The following is a 20,276-nucleotide window of genomic DNA, read 5'->3' as shown; positions in this document are numbered from 1 at the left end:
ACCGTGTTGAACTGTGTCCTTATGGACAAGCAAATGGGGATAATTATACTGGCTCTCTCTAATGCAATCATATAAGGAAGACCGAGAAACCACACAATCTAGAACCCGGCTAGGCTCTGAAACATATAATCTTACAAACTGGTTGGCCAAGGCATGAATATCAACTGCAAGCGATCTCTCACCAACAGGAATAAATGCAAGGCTACCCATACTCACCGCCTTTCTACTCAAGGCATCAGCCACCACATTGGCCTTCCCGGGGTGATACAAAATGGTAATACCATAGTCCTTTAGCAGCTCCAACCATCTTCACTGTCTCAAATTTAGATCATTTTGTTTGAACAAGTGCTGGAGGCTCCGATAATCCGTAAGTACCTCACAAGACACACCATAGAGATAACCTCCAAATCTTCAATGCTTGAACGATGGCTTCTAACTCTAAATCATGGGCATGGTAGTTCTTCTCATGGGGCTTCAATTGACGCGAAGCATAGGCAATCATTATACCCTCCTACATCAAGACACATACCCAATACCAATCCGAGAAGCATCATAATACACTATATAAGAGCCAGAAGCTGAAGGCGGAACTAGAACTGGAGTTGTGGTCAAGGAAGTCTTGAGCTTATGAAAGCTCTCCTCACACTCATCTAACCACCTGAATGGAGCACCATTTTGGGTCAATTTGGTCAAAGACGCTGCAATTGACGAGAAACCTCCACAAAGCGACGATAATATCCGGCCAAGACGATAAATCTCCAAATCTCAATAGCTGAAGATGGTATGGTCCAACTCTGAACCGCCTCTATCTTCTTTGAATCCACCTTCACCCCTCACTGGACACCATGTGGCCCAAGAACCCCACCGAACTACGCCAAAACTCACACTTGGAGAACTTAGCATAAAGATTTTCCTCCCTCAGCCGCTATAGTACTATCCTCAAATGCTGGGCATACTCCTCCTGGCTACGTGAGTACACTAGGATACCATCAATGAATACTATGACAAACGAGTCGAGATATGGCTGAAATACACTATTCATCGGATGCATGCATGTTGCTGGGGCGTTGGTCAGCCCAAAATACATCACAAGGAACTCATAGTGATCATAACGGGTACTTAATGCTGGCTTTAGAATATCCGAGTCAAAAATCTTCAATTGGTGATACCCATACCTCAAATCAATCTTAGAGCACACCCTCGCTCCTAGTCAAATAGATCATCAATGCGCGACAAAGGATACTTATTCTTTATTGTAAAATTGTTCAGCTGCCTATAGTTGATGCACATCTGCATAGTACCATCCTTCTTCTTCACGAACAAAATAGGTTCACCCCAAGGCGACACACTAGGCCTAATAAACCCCTTATCAAGAAGTTCCTAAAGCTGCTCTTTCGATTCCTTCAACTCTATTGGTGCCATGCGATACGGGGGGATAGAAATGGGTTGAGTGCCCGACACCAAGTCAATACCAAAATCAATATCCCTGTCGGGTGGCATGCCCGACAGGTCTGCAGGAAACACAATCGGAAAGTCTCGCACTACCGGAACATAATCAATAGTAGGAATATCAGCACCAACATCCCTCACAAATGCCAAATAAGACAAACACCCCTTCCCAACCATACGTTGGGCCTTCAAATATGAAATCACTCTACTAGGAACATACTCTAGAGAACCTCTCCACTCGATCCTTGGAAACCCCGGCATTGTAATGTCATGGTCTTAGCGTGACAATACAGAATAACATGATATAGAGACAACCAATGCATACCCAAGATCACGTATAAATCAACCATACTAAGTAATAAGAGATTAAATATAGTCTCCAATCCCGCAATAGTCACTACACACGACCGATAGTAGCCTTGTTCAACTGATGGTAACCAGACCTCAAGTCAATCTTTGAAAACACTTTGGCACCCTCAAGTTGATCAAATAAGTCATCAATTCTTGGCAGTGGATACTTGTTCTTGATAGTAGCCTTGTTCAACTGCCGATAATCTATACACATTCGCATTGAACCAATTTTATTCTTTACAAATAATACTGGTGCACCCCAGGGAGAGACACTAGGTCTAATGAATCCCTGATCGAGCAAGTCTTGTAACTGTTCCTTCAATTCTTTCAACTCTGGCGGGGCCATACGGTATGGTGGGATAGAAATAGGCTGAGTGCCCGAAGCTAAATCAATACAGAAGTCAATATTTCTATCGGGTGGCATCCCCGGTAAATCTGCAGGAAATACTTTTGGAAATTCACGAACAACTGGTACCGAGTCCATAGAAGGAACATTCGCACTGGAATCGCGAATATAAGCTAAATAGGCTAGACACCCTTTCTCGACCATACGCTGAGCCTTCATATAAGAAATAACCATGCTGGTAGAATGACCAGGAGTTCCTTTCCACTCTAACCGAGGTAACCCCAACATGTCTAGGATCACTGTCTTGGCATGACAATCCAATATAGCATGATAAGGTGACAGCTAAACCATACCTAAATGACATCAAAATCTACCATATCAAGAAGTAGAAGATCCACACTAGTCTCAAGACTACCAATAGTAACCCCAGATGAATGATATACATGATCTAGTATAAAAGAGTGTCCCACCAGTGTAGATACACATACAGAAGCACTTAGAGAATCACAAGGCACAACCAAATATGAAGCAAAATAGGACACATAGGTATAAGTAGATCCTGGATCAAATACAACTGAAGTATCTCTATGGCAAACTGGAATAATACCTATGATCTCAGCATCAGATGAATCGGCCTCAGGCCTAGCTGGAAAAATATAAAATTGGGGTTGGGCCCCACCACTCTGAATTGCGTCTCTGGGACGGCCTCTAACTGGCTGGCCTCCACCTCTAACGGTTTGACCTCTACCTATAATGGCCTGACCTCCACCTCTAGATGCATAATCCCTACCTCTAGCTGGTTGAGCATGCGATGAAGTAACCGGTGCCGGTATGATGACACGAGAATCCTGCCGAGATCTGTTACTCAAAAACCTAGGGCAATATCTCCTGATATGACAAATGTTCCCATACTCATAACACCCATCCTGATGTTGTGGCTGCTGAAGCTGACCCTAATGGGCCATATAACCGTTGTAGTGACTCTAGAGTTGTGGTGCACTGATAGGAGCTGAATGTGCACTAAATGTTGGCTGCCTAGAGTAATGCATAATAACACTGGGCCTAATGAATCCTTAAATGAAACAGTCTGGGAGGATGACCCATACCAAAATTACCCCTGCCTCCAGATGAGGCACCAATGAAACCACCGGACTGACGAGGCCTCTTATCAAACCTCTTCCCTCTCTCCTGTGCAAGAACCATCTCTATCCTCCTCGCGACATTAGCAGCCGCCTGAAAGGAAATCTCACTTCCAGTCTCCTAGGCCATCTGAATCCTGATAGGGGCACTGAGTCCCTCAATAAATCTCCTCACTCTCTCTCCCTCAGTAGGTAGTAAAAGGAGAGCATGGTGGGCTAAACCCACAAAACGAGACTCATACTGAGTAACAGTCATACTGCCCTGCTGTAGACGCTCAAATTGCTTGTAGTAATCCTCTCTCGGTGTGATAGGAAGGAACCTCTCCAGAAATAGCTGCGAGAATTGCTCCCAGGTAAGTGTAGGCGATCCAACTGGTTTGATCAATGTATAATATCTCCACTACCTCTTGGCGGAACCCGTCATCTGAAATACAGCAAAATCGACCTCATTGGTCTCAACTATACCCATGTTCCGCAGCACCTCATGGTAGCGGTCAAGATAATCCTGTGGGTCCTCAGAAGGTGTACCACTAAAGTGAACTTGAAATATCTTAGTAAACTTATCCAGTCTCAATAAGTCCTCAAAAGACATGGAGGGCATATCACCGTTCTGTGCCGCAACAACTGGCTGAACTACCCCAACTGGCGAGATTGCTGGAGCCTGATTCTGGGGAGCCATCTGCTCCGGAGCGGGAGTAGTGGGAGTTTATGCTCCTCCCCCAGCCTGTGAAATGGCTGGTGCCACTGGACATGTACCATTATGGGCCACACCCTCCATAAGACTTACCAAACGGACTAGAGCATCCTGAAGCACTGGAGTAGCTATAAATCCTTTCGGGACCTGAACTGGTCCAACTGGTATAGTTTGAACTTGAGCCTCCTCCTGAATATCCACCTGAGGTTCAATAAAAGGTGCGGCTGCTCGAGCTCTAGACTAAGCCCTACCTCTACCTCGGCCTCTAGAACGACCTCGGCCTCTAGAACGACCTCGGCCTCGACCTCTATCTCTGGCCATAGTTGCCACCGGGGGCTCTGGTCCCTGTCCGTCGGTAGATGTATTACGTGTTCTCACCATCTGCGAGAGAATAAGAATAGAATGGTTCAATTATCGATGATAGAATAAGATCACACTGCAGAATATGAAAGAAGTGATATTGTTCCTAAACTTTATAGCATGTGAAAGATAAGTAATGACGTCTCTGTACCGATCCTTCAGACTCTACTAAGTTTGCTCATGACTCGTGAGACCTATGTAACCTAGTGCTCTGATACTAACTATCACGACCCGAAATTCCCACCTTCGGGACCGTGATGGCGCCTAACATTTCACTTGCTAGAGAAGCCAACGTTATAATAATATTATCCATTTTAAAACAATTTTAAATTAATAAATAACAAATAAATAAATGTGGAAGTAAAGTCTGAAATGTAGTGAATAATCCATAATAATAGCGATGTCTAAATACCATCCCAGAACTGGAGTCACAAGTGCACGCGCTTCTAGAATGATACAAATAAGGGTCTGAATAAAATAAAGTTGTCTGAAAGCAAACACACAGCGAAGGTAAAATAGACGGGGACTTCAGAACTGCGGACGTTGTGCAGTTATACCTCAAGTCTCCTCTAGGTAGATAAAATCCGAGCAAGTCTATGGTACGCCGATGGGACCAACTCTAAAATCTGCACAAGAATTGAAGAGTATAGTATCAGTATAACCGACCCCATATATTGATAAGTGCCGAGCCTAACCTCTATGAAGTAGTGACGAGGCTAAGGCGGGTCACTTACATTTTAACCTGTACGCAATAATAGAAATAACAACAATAATAATAATAACGGGAATATTAGTAAGACCAGTAAATAATATTATTAATTGAAATCAACTCAACGGTCACAATCCCTCAACTTGTTTCTATTGCGGCGTGCAACCTGTTCCCCAATATAAATTTTAAATAATTCTGCTGCGTCGTGCAACCCGATCCCCCCATATAGACTTTTGATTAAGTCTGTTACAGCGTGCACTCCGATCCCCCAATATAGACTTTTTAATAAGTCTTTTGCGGCGTACAATCCTATCCCCCAATATATATTTACTTTCATTTCCGTTGCGGCGTGCAACCCGATCCCTCAATATATTTTACAACTCATAAATGTAATAAAAATTACTCCAATAAATATCACGTTCAATGAGAAACTACTAAGCATCAAGGTACACAATAATATAATTTATTTATTAATAAACAATAACAATTAGCAATTAATTGTGAAAATTATGGAAAAAATAGGCAGAATAATATTTATTTTGCTAAATGTCAAGTAGCAATTAAGACACATAAATCAAATAAGCATGTGACAATTATTACAGGAATTCAAGAATTAATGTTTGACAAGGAATATGAGAGAAATAATTATTATAATAATTAATTCGTGTCTTAAAATAATTTAAGATGTTTTAATAGTTAAGCAAACAATTAAATTGACATAGTATAGGCACTCTTCACCTTGCCTATACATTGTTGCACATGAAATTCACATAGCAAATAATTCAGGGGTTTTATTCCCTCAAGTCAAGGTTAACCACGACACTTACCTCGCTTCGCAACCAAATTCAAGTTTTCAATACACCCTTGCCCCGCGAATTAGTGTCCGAAATTCTCAAATCTAGTCATAAACAATTCAATATACTCAATACAAATCCTAAGAATTAATCCCATATGAATTTACAAATTTTCTGGATAAAAATCCAAAATTCATTTTAAAAATCATTAGTGGGACCCACATTTTGAATCCCGGAAAAACTCACGAAATTCGAACATCCATTCCGATACGAGTTCAACCACACAAAAATTATTGAATTCTGACATCAGATTGGATTTCAAATCTTCATTTTATATTTTTGGAAGATTTTATAAATATCTAATTTGTTTCTCGTAAATTCATGGATTCATGATATAAATGAGTATGGAATTATGAAATATAATCAATATAGGATAAGGAACACTTACCCTAATGTTTTTCCGTGAATATTGCCCAAAAATTGTCTTACCTGAGCTCAAAATGGAAAATGGTGGAAAATGGGTCGAAATCTCATTTCCAGAACTTAAGTTCTACTGTTCAGATTTTTCTTCTTCGCGAACGCGGTCAGTGCCTCGCTTTCGCGAAGCACAATATGTGCTGTCAAACATTGCCCTTCGCGAACACGAGGCTTTGATCGCGAACGCGAAGCTTTGCACCTCGACCCTTCGCGAACGCGTGCCCTTGGTCGCGAATGCGAAGAACAAAATGTGCCAGTCCAAATTTCCTCTTTGCGAACAAGAGACTCCCCTCGCGAATGCGAAGAGGGAAACCAGAACAAGCATCAGAAAAGTTTCAGCAGCATTCCTAGTCCGAAATTCAATCTGTTAACCATCCGGAACTCGCCCGAGGCCCTCGGGACCTCAACCAAATATACCAACAAGTCCTAAAACAACATACGGACTTAGTCAAAATCTCAAATCACATCCAACAATACTAAAAACACTAATCACACATAGATTCAAGCCTAATGAACTGTGAAACTTTTAATTTCTACAAACGACGTCGGAACCTACCAAATCAAGTCCGATTGACCTCAAAGTTTGCACACAAGTTATAAATGACATATCGGACCTATAAAAATTTTCAGAACTCGAATCCAACCCTGATATCAATAAAAGTCAATTTGTGGTCAAACTTTGAAATCTTTAAGCCTTTAGGCTTCTAGTTTTCGTCAGCTGGCGATAATTCAAGCTAGGGGTCTCCAAATTAAATTCCGGGCATACACCCAAGTCCCAAATCACGATACAGACCTACCGGAACTGTCGAAACACTAATCCGAGTCTATTTGCTCAAAATGTTGACCAAAGTCAACTCAATTGAGTTTTAAGGCTATATTTCATATTTTAATCAATTTTCTTGATATAAAAACTTTTCGAAAAATTATACGGACTGCGCACGTAAGTCGAGGAATAATTAATAGTACTTTTCGAGGTCTTAGATCGCAAAAATAATTATTAAATTTAAAGATGACCTTTTAGGTCATCACACAAAATCTCGCTCAAATCCCCAAAATTCGGCGTAAGAAGTTTTCTCCATATTTTCCCAAATTTTCAACCTGTATCACTAATTAAATGATGCAATTAAAGATATAATCATGGAATTTAAGAAAAACTTAGCCAGAATCACTTTCCCTAATCACTCCCTTCAAAATCTCTCCAAGAATCACCTCAATCCAAGCTCTAAAAATCAAATTTGTGTAATAAACTCAAAACCACGTTTTTGAGATTTAATATTCTGCCCAGATATCCATTAATCGCGATCGCGGAAAATGCTTCACGATCGCGAAGCACAAACTCAGTTGCCCAAGAATTAACCTTACGCAACGCGACAATCTCCAAGTGAATGTGAATCACTACCTCCTAAGACAAATGCGATCGCAGACACAGCTACGCGATCGCAGACACAGCCACGCGATCGCGCACAACACCCACGCGGAACCCAGGTGCCTCACTTCCTCTTCGCGAACACGGCCTAGTCCATGCGTTCGCGATTCACTGCTTCACTAACCTACGTGACCGCAACCCTCAACTCGCGAATGCGGTGAGTAAAAATCCAGCTGCCCCAAACAAGCCTTCGCGATCGCGGACCTCTCTACACGATCGTATGGAAGGAAACCAAATCTGAACACCAGCTAACTTCAGCAGTCTTCCAAGCCCCAATTTTACTCTGTTAACCATCCGAAATCCACCCGAGGCCGCCGGACCTCAGCCAAATATACCAACAAGTCCTAAAACATCATACGAACTCGCTCAAAGAGTCAAATCACATCAAACAACTCTAAAATCATGAATCGCACATCGATTAAAACCTAATGAACTTATGAACTTCTAACTTCTACATTCGATGCTGAGACCTATCAAATCAAGTCCGATTGACGTCAAATTTTGCACACAAGTCATAAATGATACAACTGACCTATTCTAACTTCCGGAACCAAAATTTGAGCCCGGTAACCACAAAGTCAACTCTCATCAAAGTTCTCAATTTCCAAACCTTCTAATTATCCAACTTTCGTCATTTCAAGCCTAAATCAACTACGGACCTTCAAATCACTATCCGGACACACTCATAAGTCCAAAATCACCTAACAGAGCTATCTGAACGATCAAAACTCCATTCCGGAGCCATTTACATATAAGTCAACATCCGGTCAACCTTTTCAACTTAAGCTTCCAATCTTAAGACTAAGTGTCTCAACTCATTCCGAAACATCTCCGGAACCGAACCGACTACCTCGGCAAGTCACATAACAACAATTTAGCATAGAATAATAAGTAAATGGAGAAACGGAACTACAACACTTAAAACGACCGTCGGGTCGTTACAACGGTTAACTACTCGAAATGTGAGTTCAATAAATTTTATATAACAGCCAACGATTTGAGGTGTATGAGCTCATTCACATATAATAACCACAAAAATTTCACTTTACATCAGGGGCGGACCCACCTTGTAGGAAGGGGGTTCAGTTGAACCCGCTTCGGTGAAAAAATTAATTAATTTTACCTTGGAATTTCATCAAATAATCATGAACTTTGTATATATTAGTTAACTGAACTCTCTTGACACATAATGAAGCGGCGGAGCATTGGCAAGCGGGTTCAATGTAAGGCTTGAGGTTAAAAGTTCGAATCTATGCATAAGGCGGTACTAGGGTCGTTTGGCAAACCATATTATTTTGCTTATTGTTGTTGTTTCCTGTTTTGTCTTTATTTTCCTACTTCTCTTTGTGATTTTTTTTCTTTATTTAAATACAATAAAAGCTATTCTTATTAAACTCCTCCATTTCACTTCAAAAAAAGTTAATCCTTTCAACAAAGTGAATTTTGGTTCTTTTCTTCATAATTTTTGCTAAAGAAAAAGAGATTATCGAAATTACTTGTAACCTTTTAATTTAACTTAGTTTATATTGACATTGTTAATTTGTGTTATGCTAAAAAAAATAGTTTGGTCTAAATTATCTTTTTCTTTAATAACTTTTATAAATTAGTTTAGTTTATCACTCTTTTTCCCCGTTTTTATTTTTGTAAGAACTTTGTAATTAAATTTCTTAGAGTTATAGTACGATTTTTAAGCTGGTTAAATACTTTTTTGTTAAAAAAAATGCTAAATTTGCTATAAAATATTTGTTAATTTATATAGATAAATTTTAAAAAAATTAAAGGACCAATTTCTTTTGTTATTTTTTCAAAAAATTCCCCGACCCTTTTTCTTAAATAAATGACTTCATTTTCTGACGAACTTAAAAAGAATAGTGTATAATTTTTATTTACCGATGTGCTTATACAATCGATTATCCTGATCTTTGACTGAACTCACTTGCATAAAATCATAGGTCTGCCATTGATTTAAAATATTGCATCCCGGTGCCACTACTGAACGGATAGCCAAGACGGAACATATTCATCATCTGTCAGAAACTCTGTCGAAAATTAATTAAAATAACACGCACGTATCCTTTGGAAACGAAAATGCAGTTAACTCGTTTTGGAGTATACATATATAACCAATTAAAAATATTTGATCATCGGTAATTCTAAAAGCTAAGGATTGTTCCTCAACGACGTTCTTCTACCTTTGAAGATAGCAAGGACCAGTCGTACTTGAAGGCATTTGCATAAGCCTGTTCATTTGCTAAGTTCTCCCTATAAATACAACTCTAAGATTTCAGCCGACACTACGTTTTTGGCCATCCGTAAAATACCGGGAAAAAAATCCTTCAATCTCATCTCATTTAACCAAAGTTTTGAACCATCAAAAGCCATCAACTCTGTCTTTCTACCCAGTTTATCTATAAGTCCTACTACACAAAACAAAACCGAATATGTCTATTATTTTTCTCAAAAAACTAGTTTAATCGTTATCAATCTCTGTCCGATTCAATTTCGTTAAAAGAGGAATAGATTCCGAAGCCTCAAGAGCTTCAAGTTCACTGCTTCAATAAAGGTTAGATTTAAATTCTGCTACTCTGTATTTCTTACCTTCAGCAACATATTAGAAATCGTGATTTAGAGTTCATTGTGTGTAGAAATTATGTCTTTAAGGGAATTACTTTCTGGCCGTATGGCATTTGCATTATGACGGATAATGTTAAAATGCTAGCTGTTTTGTTAAAAATACTATGTGTTTTATCATTTATAAATGTTGTAGAAGTTTTATCTTGTGTTTTGTTTTTTAGTTCTTATGCAGTAGAGATTCATGCCTTAAATTCTGCCAGAATCATGACTACAGGAATCTAGCGCCTTTTATAAGTTGAATTTTTATTTTTTTATATTAATTCCACAGCTTAACTGGGAGTGTTGTATTAACTTAAAATGATAGAGTGGAATGTGGCCTTACCTCCAAAGATTACAACACAAGGACAAAGGATGTCCTTAAAAAAAACAAGAGAATTATAATAATGTTACTCTCCTGTTCGACAAAAACTACTAAGCATGCTTAACTAACAAAAAAGTTCGCCTTATCATATTTTATTCTAATGGTAGACATTTGCAATCTGTCCAAGATGAAAAGTCCTTTGCCACCACTAGGAAGCTGTTGAAAAGAGAGAAAAATCTTGTTTACAGAGGTGGACAAGGCAAGCTTAGCGCGTGGATCGGTCACTTAGTTTGTCTCCCTGAAGTAGTGGATAGGGGTAACATTGGCTTGGTTCATGATATGTGAAGTGTCCTCAATAACTTTCTTCAGTTTGCAGTTATTGGTTTTCCCATCCTTGAGCATATTCATTACCAACCTAGAGTCGAGTTCAATGGTGAAGTTAGAATAACCATTTGTGGTATAACAGTTGATCCCAAAGAAGGCCGCTTGTGCTTCAACACCATTATGACTGCTGCACTTTGCAGTTGCAGAAAAAACCATAATGAAATCGCCTTGATCATTCATTAAAACTCCACGTAGGCCTGCAGTGTCATTTCATTCCAAAATACTTCCATTTGTATTGAGTTTAAAGGAGTTGCAATCAGGCTTTTCCCAGCACACAATGATAGCCTCTGGAATAGGTTGTAATTTCATCATCTTCTCACATAAATTGACCCAAGGCAATGTTAGTTTACAATTAGGAAATGATCTGTGGATAGCGGCTTGAACATACTTGATGTCTCAGTTTGAAGAAGTTGAATCTTTTTTTATCTTAATATTTTTACAAGAACACATGTTTTTCCAAATTTCCAAGCTTGCAATTATGGGAGTGATCCGGAGAACTTGCTTGTGAATAGCATTGTTGTGTTTCTGTTTCCACCATTGATTTAACAATCCTCTTATAGGAAGTTGCATTGGTTTGATTCCCGGAGGGAAGCCAATAAATTTTCAAATGTACTTAACTGCATCACTTTCCACAAAAACATGTTGAATAGATTCTTGTTGAGGGTTAGTGCAACAAATACATTTTGAAATATTTTGCTTACCAAATTTAAGAATAGCATCATTAAAAGACAACTTAGATAGCCAAAGTCTCCAAGTTAAGAATGAGAATTTAAAGGGAATACTAGAATGCTATACCTTGCTAAGGAAATGATCTTTATTTTTTGTGTTCAATGTAGAAACATAATGTAGTTTTGTTGAAAAACTTACCATTATCGGAGAGATCCCATATATCTTGATCAATTATATCTTGTTTTCTAATATGAATATTCATAATGTGTTGAACCAGATCATCTGGCAACAATTCCTTAAGCTTGTTGGTGTTTCAGATTCCATCTTGGATGAATTCTTTGACAGTAGTTTTGTGGCTGCTATGACCAAGTATATGTGAGGATAATACACCCTTACCAGTCCAGTTATCCCACAACATATTAGAATTCCCAGAATTAATCTGCCAAATAACGTGAGGCTCTGCTTTGTCTCTGACTTGTATCATCGTTTGCCAAACATGTGAGTCATCAGAGGCCCTTTTCTTACATGCCGAATGAGATCTTAGGCAATATTTATGCCTCGTGAAGGTTGTCCAGATAGATGGAATAGTTTTAAATCTCCACCACCTCCTAGTTATAAGAGTTAAAAGTTAAAGAAGGAGGGCGGGGTGAATTATAATTTTTCTTTTCGTTTTTGAGGTAGTCGACTAACTTGCGTTCTAGTAGACTGGACTTTTGATATGAGATGTAAACTGAATACAGGAAAATCAACTGCAGAAAACAAATGACATAAAATATTTTATACTAGTTCGAATTCAGAATGAATCCTACGTCCAGTCCCTTTGGGTTGCATGGGTATTCTCTTTCAAAGATGTAGTAGCTTAGTACAATTGGGTTGATGTTGTTATTCACCAACAGCTTTGTCACTTTGTTCTTTTTCTCTATGCTTGATACAATGTCTCACCAGTGTTCTTTTTCTCTCTTTTTTCTCTTCCTAGTTATATAATAAATCTATAGTAGACTACAATGCTTATTTAAAGTAGATTAAAGAGATTGATATTGGTTCGATCAAAGTATGTCCTTTCTTTGCATCTTGTGTAGAATATATAAAGAGTTGGTCTCCATTATTCACGGCGTGGTAGTGTAATGGCTGAAAGGCAACCCAAGGGAGTTGATTCTCAAAATCAATCAGGATGATTTTCTTCCAAGAATAGAATGGGCCTTCTTTTCGTTGCTTCCTTGATTTCCTTTTCCTTTCAAGCCATTGAGATGAATATTCTCTGTTATGCGTGATAGACAATTCTCTGTAGATATTTTATAGAGATTGATTGATCTTATGGACTGATTGATTGATGCCTTTCATAAATAGCTGAATCGAATATTTGTTTTTCCATAAAGCTCGCAGTCACAACAAATATACTTTGTGATTCTTGCCTTTGGATCTTGACTCACACATTTGACTCATTGATTATTGCTTTCAGATCTTCTGCTAGAATCTTTTCCATTTCTTGTGACATCCTTCTTTGGGATTGGTTTCCTGCAATTAGAATTAAGTTATTATCTATCATTGAAACATATATCTAATAATATTTCACTTTTTGATGATGACAAAAAACTTAATTAAATTTGTTGTCCTGTTTATAGACGTATGCTCTAGTCGGCTCCCCATCAACGTATTGTCAGGTACATTGAGTGTTTGGAGTTGACTCCCCCTCATTCAGATGCTCCCCCTTATTCAGATGTCCAGTAGAAATAGTTGACTTTAATCAGTCAACTAAACTACATCTTGCAAGTTAGTATTCTATTCAACTTTTGTTCAATCAGTCGACTGAACCACATTCTACAAGTTAGTATTCTATTTTTCCCCTTTTGGCATCAATCAAAAAGAGAGCTAAGTAGGTTTAACTACTAGAAGATAAGATTAGCATATAGTACGCTTAATTACAATCATCCACAGAGTATCCAAAAAAAATATGCAAAAGAAAATTATCCAGAGAGACCAAAAGAAATTATCTAAACAGCCAATCCAGATTAACGACGGAGGAAATAGGTAAGGGTGTTGCAGATAGCTTCTTTGAGGAGATCAAAACTAGCGTTCATTGTGACTAAGATTCCATCCACATGATCATGAACTTCTTTGAACGCTTTGACTTCCTTTTCTGCTGTTTTCAGCACCGTGACTCTTAACTTGGACATGTCAGATCCTGTTTCCTTTGCAACTGCATAGACTTCTCCAACTGAGGTTTGGGCGGCCAGAAGTAACTCTTTGATAGTAGTCAGGTTGTCATCAAGTGCAACTATATTTTCAAGCAACTCCGGATTGTAGACAGCTGTTTGAGAGGTATGAACCTTTACCTTGGAACTAGAGGGAATCACTTTGGCTTCAACTTCCTGCTTCTTTATCCAAGTACCACCTATAACAACATATCCCATACTGACAAATGCCCTATTATTATAACACTTGGAAACATATATGTAAGGATAGTTTGAGAGTCATTGAAATACTCGAGGAGGTGAGTGATGACCATCCCGTAGGGTAAACTCGAAGGATTTTCATCACATTCAATCATACCTAGGAGGACGATTTCACCTTGTGCTTGGTGAGAAGACAGTAGACCAAAAAGGTTTCCCTTTAAGATAGTGTAGTGTAGGAACCTGTTCTGGTAAGAATGGCGGTGGCAACAATGTGGGCAAGAATACGGGTTTCAAAATTGATGTCACTGGATCCTAATTGGTTTGGCAGAGGATCAGATAGGGAATCAACAAGACATTGTTTGGCTTGTTCAAATGACTCTTCAAAATCATCAGGCCAACAGTTTTTAAACAGGGCAAAGTAACCAGAACTTTTACACTTAAATAGGGAATCAAAAGTAGAACAGTCTAGAATAATATGCTGACCTAGCATGACTGACTCAATTTTGTCAGATTTCTGGGAACGGATATTTGCATAGAATATGAGGACCAAATCTTCATATACCTTTGGAGGGGTTAGGGCAAAGAAATTTTCCCATCCGAAAAATGGAGGCGCATAATAAATGTTACAGGAAATAATAATGAAGTAATACAGTACAAAAGATTTTTACCGAAATTATTTAGACACACAATCTTTGAGAAGTACTAAAAATTCTATGCCTTATTTTGAAAAGGTAATAATGCCAAGCAAATCCTTAAGGGGTTGAACCCCGTCCTTTAGAAGAGGGTTAAGTAAAAATATCATCTAATTGGTTTTCTGTGTTAACATACGATAATTCAACGCCACCCTTAAGAACATGGTCTCTAATGAAATGATGCTTGATATCTATATTCTTTGTTCTAGAATGATGCACAAAGTTTTTTGAAAGACAGCTAGCACTACAATTATCACAGAAAATTTTAACAGGCTTAAACGAAAGATCATAATCACTTAGCTAATGAGTCATCCAAAGTAGTTGAGCACAACATTATCCAATAGCAATGTATTCAGCTTCAGTTGTAGTTAGTGCAACTGATCCCTGTTTCTTACTGTTCCAGAAAATAAGCGATTTACCATGTAGTTGAGGTTCCACTTTCCTGTCATCTTTATCACCTGTAAGATCTGCGTCTGAAAAACCTTCAAGCTTAAAATTATTAAGGAGTGGATACTATAATCCATGTGATGTGGTTCCAATAAGATATCTAATAATTTGTTTCATAGTTGTTAAATGTGATTCCTTGGGAGCTTCTTGAAACTAGGCACATCTTCATATACTAAACATTATGTCAGGACGACTAGTAGTTAAATAAAGTAGAGATCCAATCACTCCACGATATTCTTATTCATTTACTGGTTTCCCTTCATCTTTATCAAGAGATGTAGCTGGACTCATGGGAGTCCCAATTGCCTTGGCATTGCTCATTCTGAATTGTTGTATTAGCTCCTTCGTATACTTTGTCTGACATATAAAGATTTCTTCATCTGATTGATGAATTTGAAGTCAAAGGAAGAAAGTCAATTCTTCCATCATGCTCATTTCAAACTCACTTTTCATGAGATGTTAGTATCCCTTGCATAAAACAGGGTTAGCTCTTCCAAATATAATATCATCCACAAAGATTTGAATAATGAGATTTCCTAAAGACGACCTCTTGATGAAGAGGGTAGTATCAATCTTACCTCTTGAGAATCCATGACTGACCAAAAATGAGCTTAGTCTTTCATACCAAGCTCTAGGTGCTTGTTTTAGCCCATAAAGAGCCTTAGTCAACTTAAACACATGATAAGAAAATTGTGAGTTTTCAAAACCAGGAGGTTATTTAATATAAACCTCCTCATCAATAAAGCCTTTAAAAATGCACTTTTAACATCCATTTGAAATAATCTAAAACTTTTAAAATAGGCATATGCTAGTAAGATACGAATTGATTCTAACCGTGCTCCCGGAGCAAATATTTCATCATAGTCGACTCCTTCCTGTTGAGAGTAACCCAAAGCGACTAGCCTTTCTTTGTTCCGGATAACTTTGCCTTCTTCATTCAGTTTCTTTCTGAATACCCACTTAGTCCCTATGATTGTTGCATTTCCTGGTTTGGGCACTAATGTCCAAACTTGATTTTTGTCAAACTGATCAAATTCTTCTTGCATAGCCTGCACCCAACTTGAGTCTTTCAGAGCTTTATCAACTTTCTTTGGCTCTATTTGGGATATGAGTGCGATGTTAGTCTTTTTCTTTAGAGCCCCTCTTGTTTTCATTCCATCAGTTGGATTTCCAATGATAAACTTCTTAGGATATTCTGGTTTGCTTCTCCATTAGTTTGGTACTAGTTCAGTACGTTGATTAGTCGACTCATTCTAAGGTTGATCATGCTCACTGATGTCTTCATTAGTCGACTGTTGGATTTCAGTTGTACTGTCAGCAAATTCTTTTGAAGTCTTTTGTTCACTGATCTTTGGTTGATTTTGAATGATCTCTTCATCACCTGCAAAATCTCTTTTCTCGACCATAGAATTATTATCATTAAAAATAACATGGACTAATTCTTCTACGCATAAGGTACACTTATTATAGATTCTAAAAGATCTACTATTATTCGAGTAACCGAGAAATATACCTTCATCACTTCTTGGGTCAAACATACCAAGATTATCCTTGCCATTATTATGGACAAAGCATTTGCTTCCAAAGAGATGAAAGTATCCAATGTTGGGTATCTTACCATTCCATAGTTCATATGGAGTCTTCTTTAAAATAGGTCGAATTAAGCACATGTTGAGAATGTGACATGTTGTGCTAACTGCTTCTGCCCATAAGTGATTTGGTAAGGAATGTTCTAGTATCATGGTTCATTCCATATCCTGCAGAGTTATGTTTTTACATTCAACCACTGCATTTTGCTATGGTGACCTTAGTGTTGAGAAATTATGAGTGCATTCCTGATCGTTGCAGAAATCTTCAAAAGCTTTACTTTTAAATTCTCCTCCATGATCACTTTGAATAGCTGTGATAAGATGCCCCTTTTTTCTTTTAATTTTTTGTCGAAAATCTCAAACATTTTCAATGTTTCATCTTTATGAGATAATTAAATCACCCGTGTAAAACGTGAGTAGTCATCAATAATAACATAAGTATATCGTTTTTCTCCAATATTGGCAGTTCTAGCGGGTCCAAACAAGTCCATGTGAAGCAATTATAAATGTCTGGTAGTGGAAAAGTCCATGTGAAGCAATAACTAAATCATGCTTGGAGAGTTTTTCAATTAGATGCATTCTTGTATGACCAAATTTTTTATGCCAAAGCCATGTATCATCATCAGATATGGATGCTAAACAAATATGACTATCTAGATTTTCCAGGAAGAATGATTTTACCTGCCTCATGTTCAATAGCACATCATGTTTTCTTGAATTTAACTTCGTACCCCGAATCACACAGTTGACTTATAAATAGAAGATTGTAGTTGTAACGACCCGGCCAGTCGTTTTGAGAGTAATAGTCCTGATCCCCTATTTTTTGCTTTTCCCGTATCTGTTTCTGCTTATGTGACTTGTCGGGAGGTCTTGTTTTTGGTTTCGGAGTGATTTGGGACACTTAGTCCCTAAAACGGAAGCTCAAGTCTTAGGATTTTTACCGTAGTCGGAACTGTGTGAAGATGACTCCGGAATGGAGTTACGTCGGTTCTGTTAGCTTTGTTGGGTGATTTTGAACTTAGGAGTGTGTCCTGACTGTGAATTTGAGGTCTGTAGCTGATTTAGGCTTGAATTCGCGAAAGTCAAATTTTTGGAGATTTTGACCGGTAGTGGACTTTTTGATATCGGGGTCAGATTCTGATTCTGAAAGTTGGAATAGGTATGCAATGTAAATTATGACATGTGTAAAATATTTTAGGTCAATCGGACGTGGTTTGATAGGTTTCGGCATCTTTTGTAAAAATTTGAAGTTTCAAGTTCATTAAGTTTGGCTTGGAGGGTGATTCGTGTTTTTGTTATTGTTTGATGTGATTTGAGGGCTCAACTAAGTTCGTGTGGTGTTTTAGGACTTGTTGGTATATTTGGTTAAGGTCCCGAGGCCCTCGGGTTTAGTTCGAATGCTTAACAGATTGAATTTGGACTTATGCAATTCCTGAAGCTTTGCTGGTTTCTGGTGTTTCGCACCTGCGGCGGGGAGACCGCACGTGCGGAGTGAAGGGCGCATGTGCGCTTTTGGTAAAGAAGGTATGTGAGTGCAGGTGCGAGAAGGGAGTCGCATCTTTGCATCCGTAGATGTGGAGTGATGGTCGCAGGAGCAGTATGGGCGGCCTGGGCGGGGATCGTAGATGCGGAAGTCAAATCGCAGGAGCGGTCTCGCTGATGCGGTCCCAGCCATTTAAATCATTATCGCATCTGCGATGGATTGCTCTCATGTGCGGTTGAAGGCTTGCAGAAGCGAGTTTACAGGGCATAAAATAGGATTTCGAGTTTTGATTTTCCCATTTCGATTTTGGGACTTTGAGAGCTCGGATTGGGCGATTATTTGAGGGATTTTCAGAAAAAGATTTTGGGTAACGATTCTTAACTCATTTATGGTTATATTCCACTAATCTATGGTTGATTTCATTATTTAATTTCAGATTTGGATTGAAATTTTGGGGGAAATGGGAAGAAGTTTTTCAACTAAGATTTTGGATTTTGACATCGGATTTGGATAATTTTGGTATGAGTGAACTCATGAGTGAATGGGTGTTCATATTTTGTAACATTTACCCGATTCTAAGATGTGGGTTCGGAGAGACCTTTTGGGGCGATTTTCTAATTTCTTGCTTTACCTTTGATTTCATTAATTAGATTAATTTCTTATAGTTGTATTTATGGTATGTAACTTATTTTTGCTAGATTTGGGCCATTCAGAGCTGGATATTTGTGAAAAAGGCATTGTTACCGATTGATTGAGCTTGGTTCGAGGTAAGTAGTTTGCCTAACCTTGTGTGGGGAAAATCTCCTTAGGACTTGGTACTGGTGTAATATGTGAGCGCCGTATACGTGAGGTGACGAGTATATACACGGGCTATTTATTGTAAAACCCGATTTATTTTACTGAGTAGTAATATGTTTTTCCTTTAAATTGAGTTATACAATTTAAATGAGTATTAGTCTGTTTTCATTCATAATTGAGTTATTCTAGTATGTGTAGCTATCATGTTTAGTCTAATATCGCATGTCTATATGCTTTAACTGCTTATTTGAACTATGTGAAGCATGCCTAGTTGACTCCCTGCTTTTCCTTGTTCTTTATCAGTATAACTGTAAAAATCTCATTGTTAACAGTTGTATTTATCGGATTGAGTTGTATATTTACTTTTGAGACTACGAGGCGGTTTCCTCGAGAGTTCTCCCTGCATATTTACTTTTGAGACTATGAGGCGGTTCCTCGGGAGTTCTCCCTGCATATTTACTTTGAGACTACGAGGCGGTTCCTCGGGAGTTCACCCTGCACATTTACTTTTGAGACTACGAGGCGGTACCTCGGGAGTTCTCCCTGCATATTTACTTTTGAAATTGCGAGGCGGTACCTCGGGAGTTCTCCCTGCACATTTACTTTTGAGATTGCGATGCGGTACCTCAGGAGTTCTCCCTGCATATTTACCTTTGAGACTACGAGGTGGTACCTCGGGAGTTCTCCATGTATATTTACTTTTGAGACTACGAGGCGGTACCTCGGGAGATCTCCTCGCATATTTACTTTTGGGACTACAAGACGGTATTTCGGGAACGCCCCTGTTGTTATTACATTGTTTGTGTGTTGTTATTTCTCTGTGAATTCTTTTCTGTTAAATTCTCCGTTTTACTTCATTTTATTATATCATCTGTCTTGTTATTATATCCCAGTAGAGCCCGGACTTGCCCTCTTCACTACTCTGCCGAGGTTAGGCTTGGAAGTTACTGGTACCGTTGTGGTGTACTCATGCTACTCTTCTGCACATGTTTTGTGTGCAGATCTAGGTGCTTCTTATCAGCCCGTTATTAGCTGAGTGCTTGTTGCCGTACGGAGACTTCAAGGTACATTTGCCGCGTCCGCAGACCTCGGAGTCCCCCTCTATTCTCTCCTATGTCATTTACCTTATGTACTTCTTTTG

General features: G+C 38.6%; 1 protein-coding gene across 1 annotated transcript; it reads right to left on the bottom strand.

The window, feature by feature from the left end:
- Nucleotides 1-15,151: 15,151 nt before the first annotated feature.
- On the bottom strand, nucleotides 15,152-16,419 carry LOC138907974 (uncharacterized mitochondrial protein AtMg00820-like). The gene is made up of 2 exons (XM_070198601.1): nucleotides 16,086-16,419; nucleotides 15,152-15,291 (listed from the first exon to the last, which is right to left on the bottom strand). Exons 1-2 carry the CDS (start codon nucleotides 16,417-16,419, stop codon nucleotides 15,152-15,154), a joined length of 474 nt encoding a protein of 157 aa, XP_070054702.1.
- Between the last annotated feature and the right edge of the window lie 3,857 nt (nucleotides 16,420-20,276).

This window comes from Nicotiana tomentosiformis, chromosome 3 (assembly GCF_000390325.3).
Source record: "Nicotiana tomentosiformis chromosome 3, ASM39032v3, whole genome shotgun sequence".
Lineage (NCBI taxonomy): Eukaryota > Viridiplantae > Streptophyta > Magnoliopsida > Solanales > Solanaceae > Nicotiana > Nicotiana tomentosiformis.
The sequence above is the reverse complement of the archived record's forward strand: the minus strand, read 5'-3'. Positions and strand labels throughout refer to the sequence as shown.

Bases quoted from the DNA above. Each gene is read 5' to 3' on its own strand.
- LOC138907974 (XM_070198601.1), bottom strand. From the start codon at position 16,419: ATGAAAACAAGAGGGGCTCTAAAGAAAAAGACTAACATCGCACTCATA. The intron at 15,292-16,085 runs GTATCTTACTAG...AAGGTTTTTCAG, and splicing joins AGCACGGTTAGAATCAATTC to ACGCAGATCTTACAGGTGAT.